This window comes from Procambarus clarkii, chromosome 15 (genome assembly GCF_040958095.1).
Source record: "Procambarus clarkii isolate CNS0578487 chromosome 15, FALCON_Pclarkii_2.0, whole genome shotgun sequence".
Classification (NCBI taxonomy): domain Eukaryota; kingdom Metazoa; phylum Arthropoda; class Malacostraca; order Decapoda; family Cambaridae; genus Procambarus; species Procambarus clarkii.
In genome coordinates, this window is record NC_091164.1 from 7385398 (window position 1) to 7399900 (window position 14503).

Below are 14503 nucleotides of genomic sequence, written 5' to 3' on the forward strand. Positions count from 1 at the left end.
CTTTCGTGAATCTGGCCCCTGGTCTATACCAACAATGGTTGACCACTCTCTACTCAGTGACGCCTTGGCACTTTGTCCAGATATCAGTAACTGATAGAAGAGTCACATTTACTCTATTTTGATACTGATAATTAAGTTAATTCAAATGAGATGTTTTTATGATATAAGAAGTCCAAAGACTAATGTATTTAAGAATAATTCCCAACGCAATAGCTGGTGAATTTATAGTACTACGTGGCAATGATATCCCGTTTTCTATTGACGGAAAATTCCACTACAAGCTACATTTTCTAAGGGTAACTTGTTTATACAACGGCAGCAGCAATATCTGTCTATTGTATATAATATTATCAAAATGGTGTCGGGTTTTCCGACAATTGCTGCGCGGTTGAATACTGAACTAACCTGAACACAGGAGCGCCCACTGACGACGCAATATTGCAAACAAATAATTCACAAGACTAAGTTTACACAACAGTGAGTGATGATTCGTTACGTTAATGTCCATCCAGTGGCACTTGTAAGACAGCTATTCAACAGCCCCCTCGAGAAATAATAACAATCTCTATCTTCCTGACACTCCGGGCTGACTTAATGAACTAACTGAACAATGGTGCCCACTGGTGACACAAGCTTGCAGTCAATATACCTCACGGCCCTCCTGGTGACCAATATACTATAATCACCATCTTACTGGTCCTCGCAGCCCTCCCGGCGAGGTACCCGAGTAACTAGGTGGGTAATCCAACACTGATAACCCCCCTATCACAGTCTAATGTGAATTGTTGACCAGACCACACACTAGAAGGTGAAGGGACGACGACGTTTCGGTCCGTCCTGGACCATTCTCAAGTCGATTGTACTTTAGCCACGTACTAAAGTACAGTCAACATACTTTAGCCACGTTATTGTGACTCATCGCCTGCAATCTAATGTGAACACTCTTTGCAACTTCCTACAAGAACTTGCAAATGTAAATAAAGCTAGACAAGTGGGATCCTGAGACACTTCTCCAGTAGTCCCCAAGTTACCTTACTCTCGTCTCCAGAGACGATAATCAAACAAATTGCCTTAATTACCAAATTGATTATGTGATTAATTACGTTAATTGACTGCCAACAGCAGTCAGCAACAAAGAAGTTGTATGTTAATCACAAACACTTGTCTCCCTCAGACAACAAAGCAACAATAGCACTTTACGTTAATCACCAACACTTGTCTCCCTCAGACAACAAAGCAACAAGAGCACTTTACGTTAATCACCAACACTTGTCTCCTACAAACAAGTCAAACTGTTAACAATAACTCGAAAGTCTCTTATATTACAACCCACTTGACCCCCTCCAGCATTCAAGTGAGTAATTCCTAATTATTGTCAAACGGACAAACTAATTCAATCCCAACCGAGTTACGTTAACTAAGCCTACCACTCTCTCTTGGTAGTTTCTCAACAGTCTATGTCAAACTTACTTAAATGGCCGTTAATTACCCTAACTAACCCCGAGCAGTTAATAAACTGTCACCAGGACCGATAATTAATTATACATGAATACGTCTCACTCAGCACTGCCTAAGCAGATCTCATCAAACACTGTGAATTCACAGACGAGGTGTTAATTACCCTAGTTAACATGAGTGCGTCTTAATCACCTGTCACCTCGACAAGATATGATTAATCCAATGAGTTCTGCTTGCCCAATGACATTACCTTACGAGTCAGTCAACCCCTTGACGTTAATTAGTCCCCTGGAAACACAAACCGTAACTGTCTCTATTTTCCGCTTGTTACAACTTGTAATAAAGTCTTGGCTTAACGTATTTATGACGTATTAGAACGTTGTTACAACTTGCTATATTGGTTGTTATAACTGGTTAGGAGGTGTTAAAACTTGTTCGAACGTTGTAGCAACGTCGTAGTTTAGGTGTGTGTTTGGAGGGTATCCACTAATTAACATGAGCCACTAATTACCGTACCACAGACAGGTAATTAGTCACGAGTAAATTCCGGTAACACAAGTACTGTCAGCCCTTGACAGCTCCTCCCCACTATGTGAATTCATGAAGAGAATGCTAATCACACAATTAGCTAGAATGGGCAATTAGTTGTCACACGGACCACTAATTGCACCTGAAACATATCTTGACGAGCTCAACACTGTTTCCCCTAACAGCTCCCTCATTAAATTATGTGCATCCCCTTATAAAGTTAATCACCCTTTAATTAACTCTCACTGAATCCTTAAATCATCAACACAACTTAAAGAAACAGAAAGTAACCCTCAGGTACACAGGTCACACTCTCAGTCACATAACATAAAGGTCCTGGCCCCATACGGTTGCACCCCTTGCAACACGTTAATTACTATGCCCCCCCCACAGTAATGACACACACGGTTTGGCAACAATACAATATGTATACCCCTACACTACTGCCCCCCCCCCCCTAATCTTGCAACAAGCTGCAAAGAACTACTGTGTGGAATCACTACTTCAGCACTGCAATTTATGTTAACTAAACACACCGTCGCTACACTGACAGCTGGCACTAATTTTCCTAATTAGCCAGACTAACCAATCCATTGCTGGCTCTCTCATTAAGTGCTGTGTGCTTACTTAATCAACACAGCTCCTAGGGCAGTAATAGAATGTTTAATAAAGCAACAACACTGCCCTAACACACAAAATACTGATGTCATCAGTATACCCCATATGATAATGACATCACTACGCAATTAGTCAGTAATCACAATTACAAACTCTCCACACAACACCGTAGTTTCAGACACCAGGGTGACAACCAACCACCCATGACCTTGGTCTGACAAATTACTGGACATGCTAATGAAAACTCATGGAAATGACACACCCTAAACAATGAAAAAAAAGTCATAAACATTTCCCCTTATGAATAATCAAAAATGTATCACTAGAGAAAATATACACAGTTATACAGACCTCAGAGTGTCCGCTGATCAACCCTAAATACACTGGCCAGCTTACCTCTGATATGATATACTTGCACGCGGCAACATGGCATTAATCTAGACTCTGAACGATATATATATATATTGTTATGTTGATCTGATAATCGTCAGATCAACATAACATTTATGGGAAAAATCTCCACACTGACCGGTTTACATACTCGAGTCAGTCAACACACAATTTGTATTACATATTGTTATGATTCCAGGCTGCCTGAGAAACGAGTTTACCCTCTGAGAGTTACCTTACACTTCTCTGAGTTATTCTGCCAGGCCTGACCTAACTAAGAGGTCAAAGAGATATAGACGTACATATATGTATAGTAAACACTCGATTAAATTTGACGAATAGTTTAAAAACATGGGCAGTGAACAAGAATATAAATAAATAACTTGACATGAAATGTAGAGTTTGCTGGAGGTGTGAGGCTCGCTTTCAGAAGGTCTTGACCTCACTTGAGCTGAAGAAATCGTGAGGGGAAGGTCGCACTCCGTTGAGCCCCTACTAGATAAGAATACCTGTTTGATATACCTTCAAGAAGAAGGAAGTGGACAGACGTCTCGATTGTGGAATAAATCTGGAAACGTCTGAGCTCAAGTCATGGACTGGAGGAAGAGTGGTAGGACAGTCTTTGAAGTATTTTGTGGGGCGGCCTAGGGCGCCCAGTGTCGCCGCCCTGCCAGTGAGTGTCAGCAAGCGAATCGAATTCTGTGGTTTGTCTGGGGAAAGGAGTTGCTGAGAGAACTTCGAGGCCGGTACAGGAGGAGTCAGTAGATGGAACTCCAAGGCTATTGAAGAAATACTGAGCTTTAAGGAAGAGCAGTCCCCATTGCGAGGAGTTGGACCTCAAGCTTTGAGGGGAGAGGAAGTAGAGTGGAGTTTCACGTGCTTCTGTGGAACCAGTAGTGAAGCACCATTGCTGTTCAAGGAAGACTTCATGGTGTAGCAGGTGGAAGAGATGTGAAGGACCCTGGTAGACAATTCTAGGAGGACCTGAAGATGTTCAGGGTAGTGAACCTCTGGGGGTAGAGAAGAGGTTCTTAGTGACTACTTATATAGAGTTGGTAGTGAGTGCTTGAGTGTCATTGGCGCGCAAGACGCAGTGGACAGACCATTTTTATATCAAGGAATATTTATACAGATGTTTATAGTGTTGCAGCCATAGACTGGATTCCTTGTATATATATATATATATATATATATATATATATATATATATATATATATATATATATATATATGTCGTACCTAGTAGCCAGAACGCACTTCTCAGCCTACTATGCAAGGCCCGATTTGCCTAATAAGCCAAGTTTTACTGAATTATTATATTTTCTCTAATTTTTTTCTTATGAAATGATAAAGCTACCCATTTCATTATGTATGAGGTCAATTGTTTTTTATTGGAGTTAAAATTAACGTAGATATATGACAGAACCCAACCAACCCTACCTAACCTAACCTAACCTATCTTTATAGATTAGGTTAGGTTAGGTAGCCGAAAAAGTTAGTTTAGGTTAGGTTAGGTAGGTTAGGTAGTCGAAAAACAATTAATTCATGAAAACTTGGCTTATTAGGCAAATCGGACCTTGCATATTAGGCTGAGAAGTGTATTCTGGCTACTAGGTACGACATATATATATATATATATATATATATATATATATATATATATATATATATATATATATATATATATATATATATATATATATATATATTGGTAGCAGTCTTTCCTGTAGACATATATTATTAAATATGACCGAAAAAGTAAGATTAATAATTCTAACACGAATTTTCTCTATCTTTCTTATGTTTCTTTTCACTGTTGATGGTAATTCAAAGATCAATTCTCCAATATTCATTTTTATTTCTAGTCTGGCGCGACACTTGAGCGCGTTTCGTAAAACTTATTACATTTTCAAAGACTTTAGTTTACAAACACACAACTGAAACTGAATAGAGCTTACACATCTTCGAGGTTTATATCTACATTTGGGTGAGGTGGATGAGGTGAAAAACGAACTTTCAACAATGGGTATTCAATGCGTATTAAATTCCAACACAAGACAGAACACGAAACAATGGGTATTGAATGGGTATTAAATTCAAACACAAGACAGAACACGAAACAATGGGTATTGAATGGAAGTAATTGTAGAAAGCCTATTGGTCCATATTTCTTGATGCTTCTATATTGGAGCGGAGTCTTGAAGTGGGTTGAATATAGTTGTGCATTAATTGGCTGGTTGATTGCTGGTGTTGACTTCTTGATGTGTAGTGCCTCGCAGACGTCTAGCCGCCTGCTATCGCTGTATCTATCGATGATTTCTGTGTTGTTTGCTAAGATTTCTCTGGTGATGGTTTGTTTGTGGGAAGAGATTATATGTTCCTTAATGGAGCCCTGTTGCTTATGCATCGTTAAACGCCTGGAAAGAGATGTTGTTGTCTTGCCTATATACTGGTTTTTTTGAGGCTTACAGTCCCCAAGAGGGCATTTGAAGGCATAGACGACGTTGGTCGTTTTCTACATAATGTTATACTACTCCAATCTCCTGTTCTCCAGTTCTCATTCTCTCTTCTCTGTCGTTAACATTTCTCCTCACCAATCTACTTGTCTCTTCCTTCTGCACATACTTGCTGTCTCGCTTCATGCAGGTCGGCGTTCAATCCCCGACCGTCCAAGGGGTTGGGCGGCAATCCTAAATCCCATCCCAAATCCTTATCCTGACCCCTTCTCATTGCTACATATTCGTAATGGTGGCGCCTTCTCCTGATAGTTCCCTTCCCTGAGGTCCCCATGTAAAGATGCTGTATGCCTCATCTCCCTGAGGCCCCCATGTAAAGATGCTGTATGCCTCATCTCCCTGAGGTCCCCATGTAAAGATGATGTATGCCTCATCTCCCGGAGGCCCCCATGTAAAGATGCTGTATGCCTCATCTCCCTGAGGCCCCCATGTAAAGATGCTGTATGCCTCATCTCCCGACAGCCTGGATGCCAGATCCTGCACATCTTGCTCCACTACTTCCTGGTGTGTAGCTACTTCTGGATGTTCTCTGAGGGGCTGTACCTGCACACGCTGCTGGTGGTGGCCTTCGTGTCGGAGGAGCGCCTTATGAAATGGTTCTACCTGCTGGGGTGGGGAGCCCCGGCCATCATCGTCGCCGTCTACGCCGCCGTCAGGGGCTCCTCCACCTCCGACACTCAACAGTAAGTTCACTCATACATTTTGGTACAACGTTTTGGAAATACATTTGGTCTCTCTCTCTCTCTCGCTCTCTCTCTCTCGCTCTCTCTCTCTCTCGCTCTCTCTCTCTCTCTCTCTCTCTCTCTCTCTCTCTCTCTCTCTCTCTCTCTCTCTCTCTCTCTCTCTCTCTCTCTCTCTCTCTCTCTCTCTCCCTCACTCTCTCTCTCTCTCTCTCTCTCTCTCTCTCTCTCTCTCTCTCTCTCTCTCTCTCTCTCTCTCTCTCTCTCTCTCTCTCTCTCTCTCTCTCTCTCTCTCTCTCTCTCTCTCTCTCTCTCTCTCTCTCACACACACTCTCCTAATGGAGTAGAAGAGCCCCATTTTCTCATTTTTTTAGAGTATAAGATTGATTGTCTAGGTAACTTTCTATGGCCATTAATGTTTTTCTCTGTCTTTTTATGGTGGAAGAGCAATTGTCTAGGCAACTTAAATAGTCTATAAATGATTTTTTTTAATTAAAATGTGTTCTCTTATGGTAATATCGCTATTGTTATGGCGGATTTTTGAGCCAAAAATGAGTTTTTACAGTTAATTCAGGGTAAAAATAGCCATTTTTGGGAACAGTTTGTCTATTCAGGACTTTTCCTCTATTCTTTGCGGCCAGACTAGAAAAAAAAAGATAATTTAATCAGTAGGAAAAACTGGAATCACGATATTGTTTATGTTTATAGGTTGCTGACAGATGTAAGGTTTTGAAGCTAGGTAAAGATGATGTAGTTACAAGATACGAGCAAGATGGTGTTGAGATTGTGAAGTTGGATTGCGAAAGGGATCTGGGAGTTATGATTAGTAAGAATTAAAAACCAAAAAAATCAATGCATAAATGTTCGTAATAAGGCAAATAGGGCACTGAGATTTATTTATCGAAGCATTAGTAATAAAATACCTGGTTTTATTGATTTATTTATACACCTGGTTTTATTTATTTATTTATACACCTGGTGTTGTTCTTCAGCACTTACTATTGATCTTGTTAGGGTCCATTTAGATTATGCAGTTCAGTTTTGGTCGCCATATTATAGAATGGATATAAATTCACTAAAACGCGTCCAGCGTAGGATGACGAAGTTAAGCCTGCAAATTAGAAACCTGTCGTGTGAAGAAAGATTAACAAAGATTAAATTACATTTCCTGGAAAAGCGAAGAATTAAGTGTGGCATAGATGAATGGACATAACAAGGGGGATATTAATAGGGTATAAAAAGTAACAACACAAGACAAAACACGAAACAATGGGTATAAATTGGATAAGTTTAGATTAAAGAAAGACATAGGTAAATACTGGTTTGGTAACAAGGTTGTTGATTTGTGGAACCAATTCGCATAAAATAATAGAAGTAGGATCTCTTGATGGTTTCAAGCGTAGGTTAGACTTATATTTGAATGAGATTGGGTGGATATAAATAGGAGCTGCCTCGTATGAGCCAATAGGCCCTCTGCAGTTACCTTTATTTTTATGTTCTTATTATGTTGCGAAAAATAAAATATATTATTGTATAATATCTCAGCCTTCGCCTCTTCTTTCTCATTCTCTTGAGTCTCGTCTTTGTCAGTTTTTTCTGCTTTATATCGTTTCACTTATTTTCCTTTTCCCTGCTTTCTTTCCTCTCTATGTTACCTCTTCCTCCCTATTTCCTCTCCTCTCCCTTATGTCGTCCTACTGACTTTTCCATCCCTGCTCTCTCTTTCCCTCTCCACTCCCCGTTCCTCGCACTATTCCCTCTCCTCTTCTCTCTCTCTCTCTCTCTCTCTCTCTCTCTCTCTCTCTCTCTCTCTCTCTCTCTCTCTCTCTCTCTCTCTCTCTCTCTCTCTCTCTCTCTCTCTCTCTCTCTCTCTCTCTCTCTCTCTCGTTCTCCTTTCCCTCTCCTCTCCTTTCTACCTATCCTCTGGTGAACTCTCTCCTCTCCCTTATCTCTCTTCTTTCCCTGTTCCGTCTCTTCTGGTTACACTCTCCTACTTTATTGCTCCTTCTTCTCCCCAGACTCTCAATTGTATTTTCATTCACTCTCCACTCCCTGCTCCTTCATCTCTCTTTTCTTTCTGCTTCTTCCTCCTTCTCTTCTCTGTCTGTTCTCTATATTCCCTCTCTCCTATCCTTCCTCCCTCTCTTATCCCTTCTTCCACTCCTCTACCTGCTCCCTCTTCTCTCCTTTTAATGTTCTCTCTCTTCTCACCGTTACTTTTCACCTCCCTACTTCCTCTACCTCTTCTCTCCCTGATCATCTTAGTAACCTCTCTCCCTCTTCTCTTCTCTTCTCAGCCCTCCCTACTTCCTGTCCTCCTGCAGGTGTCGCCAGGTGTTAAGACGACACTGTCCACAAGGAGCAGGCCTTAACCCTAATATTTTTAACATCCCGTGGAAATCCTCGTTACCATAACATTTGAAGACGGGGGTTAAATTGCTAAGCTCTGCTGATGACTTAGCATTAGTCGTCTTAGGTCGTGCACGTTTAAGTACTGCACAAAGGGCACAAGATAAAGCAACATCTGTGTGCTGTATTTTGAGAGCTAAAAATATCTGGATGGAAGTCTAAGACAATGAGAGTATGTGGCAACACTCCAGACAAGCACCTACGCCTTCAAGACATTAACCTTCAGTGGGTTACATAATTATCTTGGACTGTGGATAGATTCTAAAATGATATTCAATTAACAAATTCAATAACTGAAGGAGAAAGCGAAAGTCTAAATTGAACATAATGAGAGCAATCACAGGGCCCCGTCTAGAAGCGAGACACAAAGTGATAAGAATATTTTACATACACGCCGTTCCTTCCCTAGTTGATTAGGCAGCGCCTGCCTTACTCACTCTGTCTCCTGGTCAGTGGACAAACGTTGAGGTTATTCAAAATGATGCAATGTGAGTCATAGCAGGAGCTCCCAGATGGACATAAATACTAAGCTTAAGACTGGGAACCAAACTAACTTCGGTTGAAATAAGGATAAAAGGGCTCGCTGCCAGCATGCTGACCAAGATACTGACTACATGAAGCAGATATTTTCAATGGAGTACTAACTCGGGACGGAGGTGCTTCCAACGGCAACAGGTGAACCCGTTGTGCAACAAACACTATCAATACATTCGAGATCACAAATACAATCACCGAGAGGGATGTCAACGAAAAATTTGCAATCGTCGTTAAGCAAGGCCCTTAATTAGCAATCCCTGCCAGCAGACTATGATTATGGCTCTTCGAGGAAAAGGGAATCAGGCTATCCCACATCTGCCACCCAACATTGCACAGATGAATAGTTTCGGCCTTAGCCAGTAACCGGGATCTTTTCATTTCACACTTTAAATGGGGTTTTAGTGCCTCTTCTTACTAGATCTAACCCCAGGCCATAAATAAGTTATTAAAAACTAACAGCAATAGTAAATCAAACGAGAATGGGGGTTACATAACACTAAACACAACTATCCCCCATATGTACTTCTTAGCTATAAACACTTCTTACGCATGTACATAACAAAATATTGCAGGTGTCACTTTCATATAGGACACCACAAACGAATCTTTGTGATCTTCAAGCCCGGTGAGTCCACTTCTGTCTTCTGTCATACACCACTCCATGTTCCCTCCAGGAGTCTGTCTTCTGTGGTCCTCACGCCGGCGAGATCATCTTTTTCAGTATATCATGGACCAGTCCTACACTGTATCGTCACAGTGCCACAACACCACTTGTACTCCCCAGCAACACACTGGCAGGGGTCTCCAGCAACACACTGGCAGGGGTCACCAGCAGCGCACTGGCAGGGGTCTCCAGCAGCACACTGGCAGGGGTCTCCAGCAACACACACTGGCAGAGGTCTCCAGCAACACACTGGCAGGGGTCTCCAGCAACACACTGGCAGAGGTCTCCAGCAACATACTGGCAGAGGTCTCCAGCACCACACTGGCAGGGGTCTCCAGCAACACACTGGCAGGGGTCTCCAGCAACACACTGGCAGGGGTCTCCAGCAACACACTGGCAGGGGTCTCCAGCAACACACTGGCAAGGGTCTCCAGCAACACACTGGCAGGGGTTTCCAGCAACACACTGGCAGGGGTCTCCAGCAACACACTGGCAGAGGTCTCCAGCAACACTCTGGCAGGTCTCCAGCAACACACTGGCAGGGGTCTCCAGCAACACACTGGCAGGGGTCTCCAGCAACACACTGGCAGGGGTCTCCAGCAACACACTGGCAGGTCTCCAGCAACACACTGGCAGGGGTCTCCAGCAACACACTGTCAGATCTCCAGCAACACACTGGCAGCGGTCTCCAGCAACACACTGGCAGGGGTCTCCAGCAACACACTGGCAGGTCTCCAGCAACACACTGGCAGGGGTCTCCAGCAACATACTGGCAGAGGTCTCCAGCAACACACTGGCAGGGGTTTCCAGCAACACACTGGCAGGGGTGTCCAGCAACACACTGGCAGGGGTTTCCAGCAACACACTGGCAGGGGTCTCCAGCAACACACTGGCAGGGGTCTCCAGCAACACACTGGCAGGTCTCCAGCAACACACTGGCAGGGGTCTCCAGCAACACACTGGCAGAGGTCTCCAGCAACACACTGGCAGGGGTTTCCAGCAACACACTGGCAGGGGTCTCCAGCAACACACTGGCAGGGGTCTCCATCAACACACTGGCAGGGGTCTCCAGCAACACACTGGCAGGGGTCTCCAGCAACACATTGTCAGGGGTCTCCAGCAACACACTGGCAGGGGTCTCCAGTAACACACTGGCAGTGGTCTCCAGCAACACACTGGCAGAGGTCTCCAGCACCACACTGGCAGGGGTCTCCAGCAACATACTGGGAGGGGTCTCCAGCAACACACTGGCAAGGGTCTCCAGCAACACACTGGCAGTGGTCTCCAGCAACACACAGGCAGGGGTCTCCAGCAACACACAGGCAAGGGTCTCCAGCAACACACTGGGAGGGGTCTCCAGCAACACACTGGGAGGGGTCTCCAGCAACACACTGGCAGGGGTCTCCAGCAACACACAGGCAGGGGTCTCCAGCAACACACTGGCAGGGGTCTCCAGCAACACACTGGCAGGGGTCTCCAACAACACACTGGCAGGGGTCTCCAGCAACACACTGGCAGAGGTCTCCAGCAACACTCTGGCAGGTCTCCAGCAACACACTGGCAGGGGTCTCCAGCAACACACTGGCAGGGGTCTCCAGCAACACACTGGCAGGGGTCTCCAGCAACACTGGCAGGTCTCCAGCAACACACTGGCAGGGGTCTCCAGCAACACACTGTCAGGTCTCCAGCAACACACTGGCAGCGGTCTCCAGCAACACACTGGCAGGGGTCTCCAGCAACACACTGGCAGGTCTCCAGCAACACACTGGCAGGGGTCTCCAGCAACACACTGGCAGGGGTCTCCAGCAACACACTGGCAGGTCTCCAGCAACACACTGGCAGGGGTCTCCAGCAACATACTGGCAGAGGTCTCCAGCAACACACTGGCAGGGGTTTCCAGCAACACACTGGCAGGGGTGTCCAGCAACACACTGGCAGGGGTTTCCAGCAACACACTGGCAGGGGTCTCCAGCAACACACTGGCAGGGGTCTCCAGCAACACACTGGCAGGTCTGCAGCAACACACTGGCAGGGGTCTCCAGCAACACACTGGCAGAGGTCTCCAGCAACACACTGGCAGGGGTTTCCAGCAACACACTGGCAGGGGTCTCCAGCAACACACTGGCAGGGGTCTCCAGCAACACACTGGCAGGGGTCTCCAGCAACACACTGGCAGAGGTCTCCAGCAACACACTGGCAGGGGTCTCCAGCAACACACTGGCAGGGGTGTCCAGCAACACACTGGCAGGGGTTTCCAGCAACACACTGGCAGGGGTCTCCAGCAACACACTGGCAGTGGTCTCCAGCAACACACTGGCAGGGGTCTCCAGCAACACACTGGCAGGGGTCTCCAGCAACACACTGGCAGTGGTCTCCAGCAACACACTGGCAGGGGTCTCCAGCAACACACTGGCAGAGGTCTCCAGCAACACACTGGCAGGGGGTCTCCAGCAACACACTGGCAGGGGTCTCCAGCAACACGCTGGCAGGGGTCTCCAGCAACACACTGGCAGGGGTCTCCAGCAACACGCTGGCAGGGGTCTCCCGCAACACACTGGCAGGGGTCTCCAGCAACACACTGGCAGGGGTCTCCAGCAACACACTGGCAGACATCCACTCAGGCTTCAACTATAACAAGCCTTAACAGACGGACGTTAATTCCCTCTCATAACTCAACTGGGCCATCCAGGGATACGTCAGTCCAATCACCAATATTTCAGTAAGTATCGAAGACAAGTCACTGTCTACACTGACTCAGCCACTAGTTCCCTCTGGCACACGTCTTGAGTTCAGGACTGCCCAGGGTGAACTGGTTCCTGTTGACCAAGGTACCACCCACATCACTTCTGAGGAGTAAAAGATGAATATTGAGAAGGAAACTGCTCAGGGATCTCCAGCTCCTTCCACCAGGGGAAGAGAAAATGGAGTTGGGTGCGCTCATCATATGTCGTTGATATCGTAACACTTCCTTCCTAAAAGAATTGGGGTTGGGTGCGCTCAACAGATGGCGTCGAAAATGTCACGTGAATATAACAGCAAACTTGGTATTTGACTGGTTCACATCCTTCACAGATGGATCAGTAAACCAGCAGAGACAAGAATATGGAGCTGCTGTTAATGCAAGAAATTATATGGTGAGTATGAGGCTTTCAAACGGATGCTCAACTTTACTAACCAAAGATGCAAGACATTGAAGGCTTTATCAACTCAGCAAGAGTAAGCCATTAGCTTGTCCACTCTTTCCGAACACTTGCTACCCGTTATCATACATACAGATTCGGAAACTGCCATTGAAATCCAGCAAGAAGATCTCTTACATAACAGCATCCATCTGAGCGCAAGTGTTATGGCCGCCTCATGTAGGAATACCAGGGAATGACGCTGCTGATGAAGCGGTAAAATGTGCAATTCTGAGGAGGAATGTTGATATGTGATGTTGTGGTCACTGTATATCTTCTGCAGTGCTCTCATTATTTTCTTACTCGTGTTATATTCTGTGGTATGTGACATACCACAGAATATTGCATCAGTAAAAAAATAATTAGAGCAATGTAGCAGATGGGAGCCGGTCGGCCGAGCGGACAGCACACTGGTCTTGTGATCCTGTGGTCCCAGGTTCGATCCCGGGCGCTGGCGAGAAACAATGGGCAGAGTTTCTTTCACCCTATGTCCCTGTTACTTAGCAGTAAAATAGGTACCTGGGTGTTAGTCAGCCGTCACGGGCTGCTTCCTGGGGGGTGGAGGCCTGGTCGAGGACCGGGCTTACATACGAGTCATAAATACTTATGAACCACTTAAGTGAGACTAACATGAGTAAGACTTAGCCAGCTAGCTAGACGCTTAGGGCTCGTGTAGGAATATTACCCGGAGAAGAAACACTTCCTCTCTCAGTTGAGGCACTTCTCCTTGCTCGTTTGTGTAGACCTCCTGGACTGTCTTGTTAAGACCCTCACGCACATCTTGTCCTTCCCAGAGAGGCTCTCCTCCTTCCCTCTCTCTCTCTCTCTCTGCTCTTTGGCGTTATTCCTGCAGTTTCTCCATGCCGATGTATTGAGTTGCTTTCTCGTCTTACAAGCCTCAATAAACTATGGGTTTCTACCCATAGTATTATTGAGTATTTCTACAGAAATATTATCATCTTGTATTTTCCTCTTCTGTGTATGTGTGTACTCACCTAGTTGTGCTTGCGGGGGTACAGCTCTGGTTCTTTGGTCCCGCCTCTCAATTGTCAATCAACTGGTGTACAGATTCCTGAGCCTACTGGGCTCTATCATATCTACATTTGGAACTGTGTTTGGAGTCAGCCTCCACCACATCACGTCCTAGTGCATTTCATTTGTTAACTGCTCTGACACAGAAAAAAATTCTTTCTAGCGTCCCTGTGGCTCATTTGGGTACTCAGTCTTCACCTGTGTCCCCTTGTTTGCTTACCTCCCGTATTAAAAAGTTCATCCCTATTCACCCTGTCAATTCCTCGGAGAATTTTCAAGGTAGTGATCATGTCTATCCTTACTCTTCTGTCTTCCAGTGTCGTGAGGTGCATCTCACGCGGCCTTTCCTCGTAACTCATGCCTCTTAGTTCTAGGACTAGCCTAGTGTCATACCTCTGAACTTTTTCCAGCTTCGTCTTGTGCTTGAAAAGGTACGGGCTCCATGCTGGGGCCGCAGACTCCAGGATCGGATTCAAGTATTTTACAGGGGGA

The 14503-nt window shown here is 45.2% G+C and overlaps 1 protein-coding gene across 1 annotated transcript in view; it reads left to right on the forward strand.

The window, feature by feature from the left end:
• Positions 1–14503, forward strand: part of LOC123752132 (calcitonin gene-related peptide type 1 receptor) — a gene marked incomplete at its 5' end in the record, with an annotated part of 74115 nt that overhangs the window by 35697 nt on the left and 23915 nt on the right. Inside the window, one exon of the mRNA XM_069324846.1 lies at positions 5973–6193. Coding sequence (XP_069180947.1) covers positions 5973–6193 — 221 coding nt within the window. The remainder of the gene's footprint in view (positions 1–5972; positions 6194–14503) is intronic.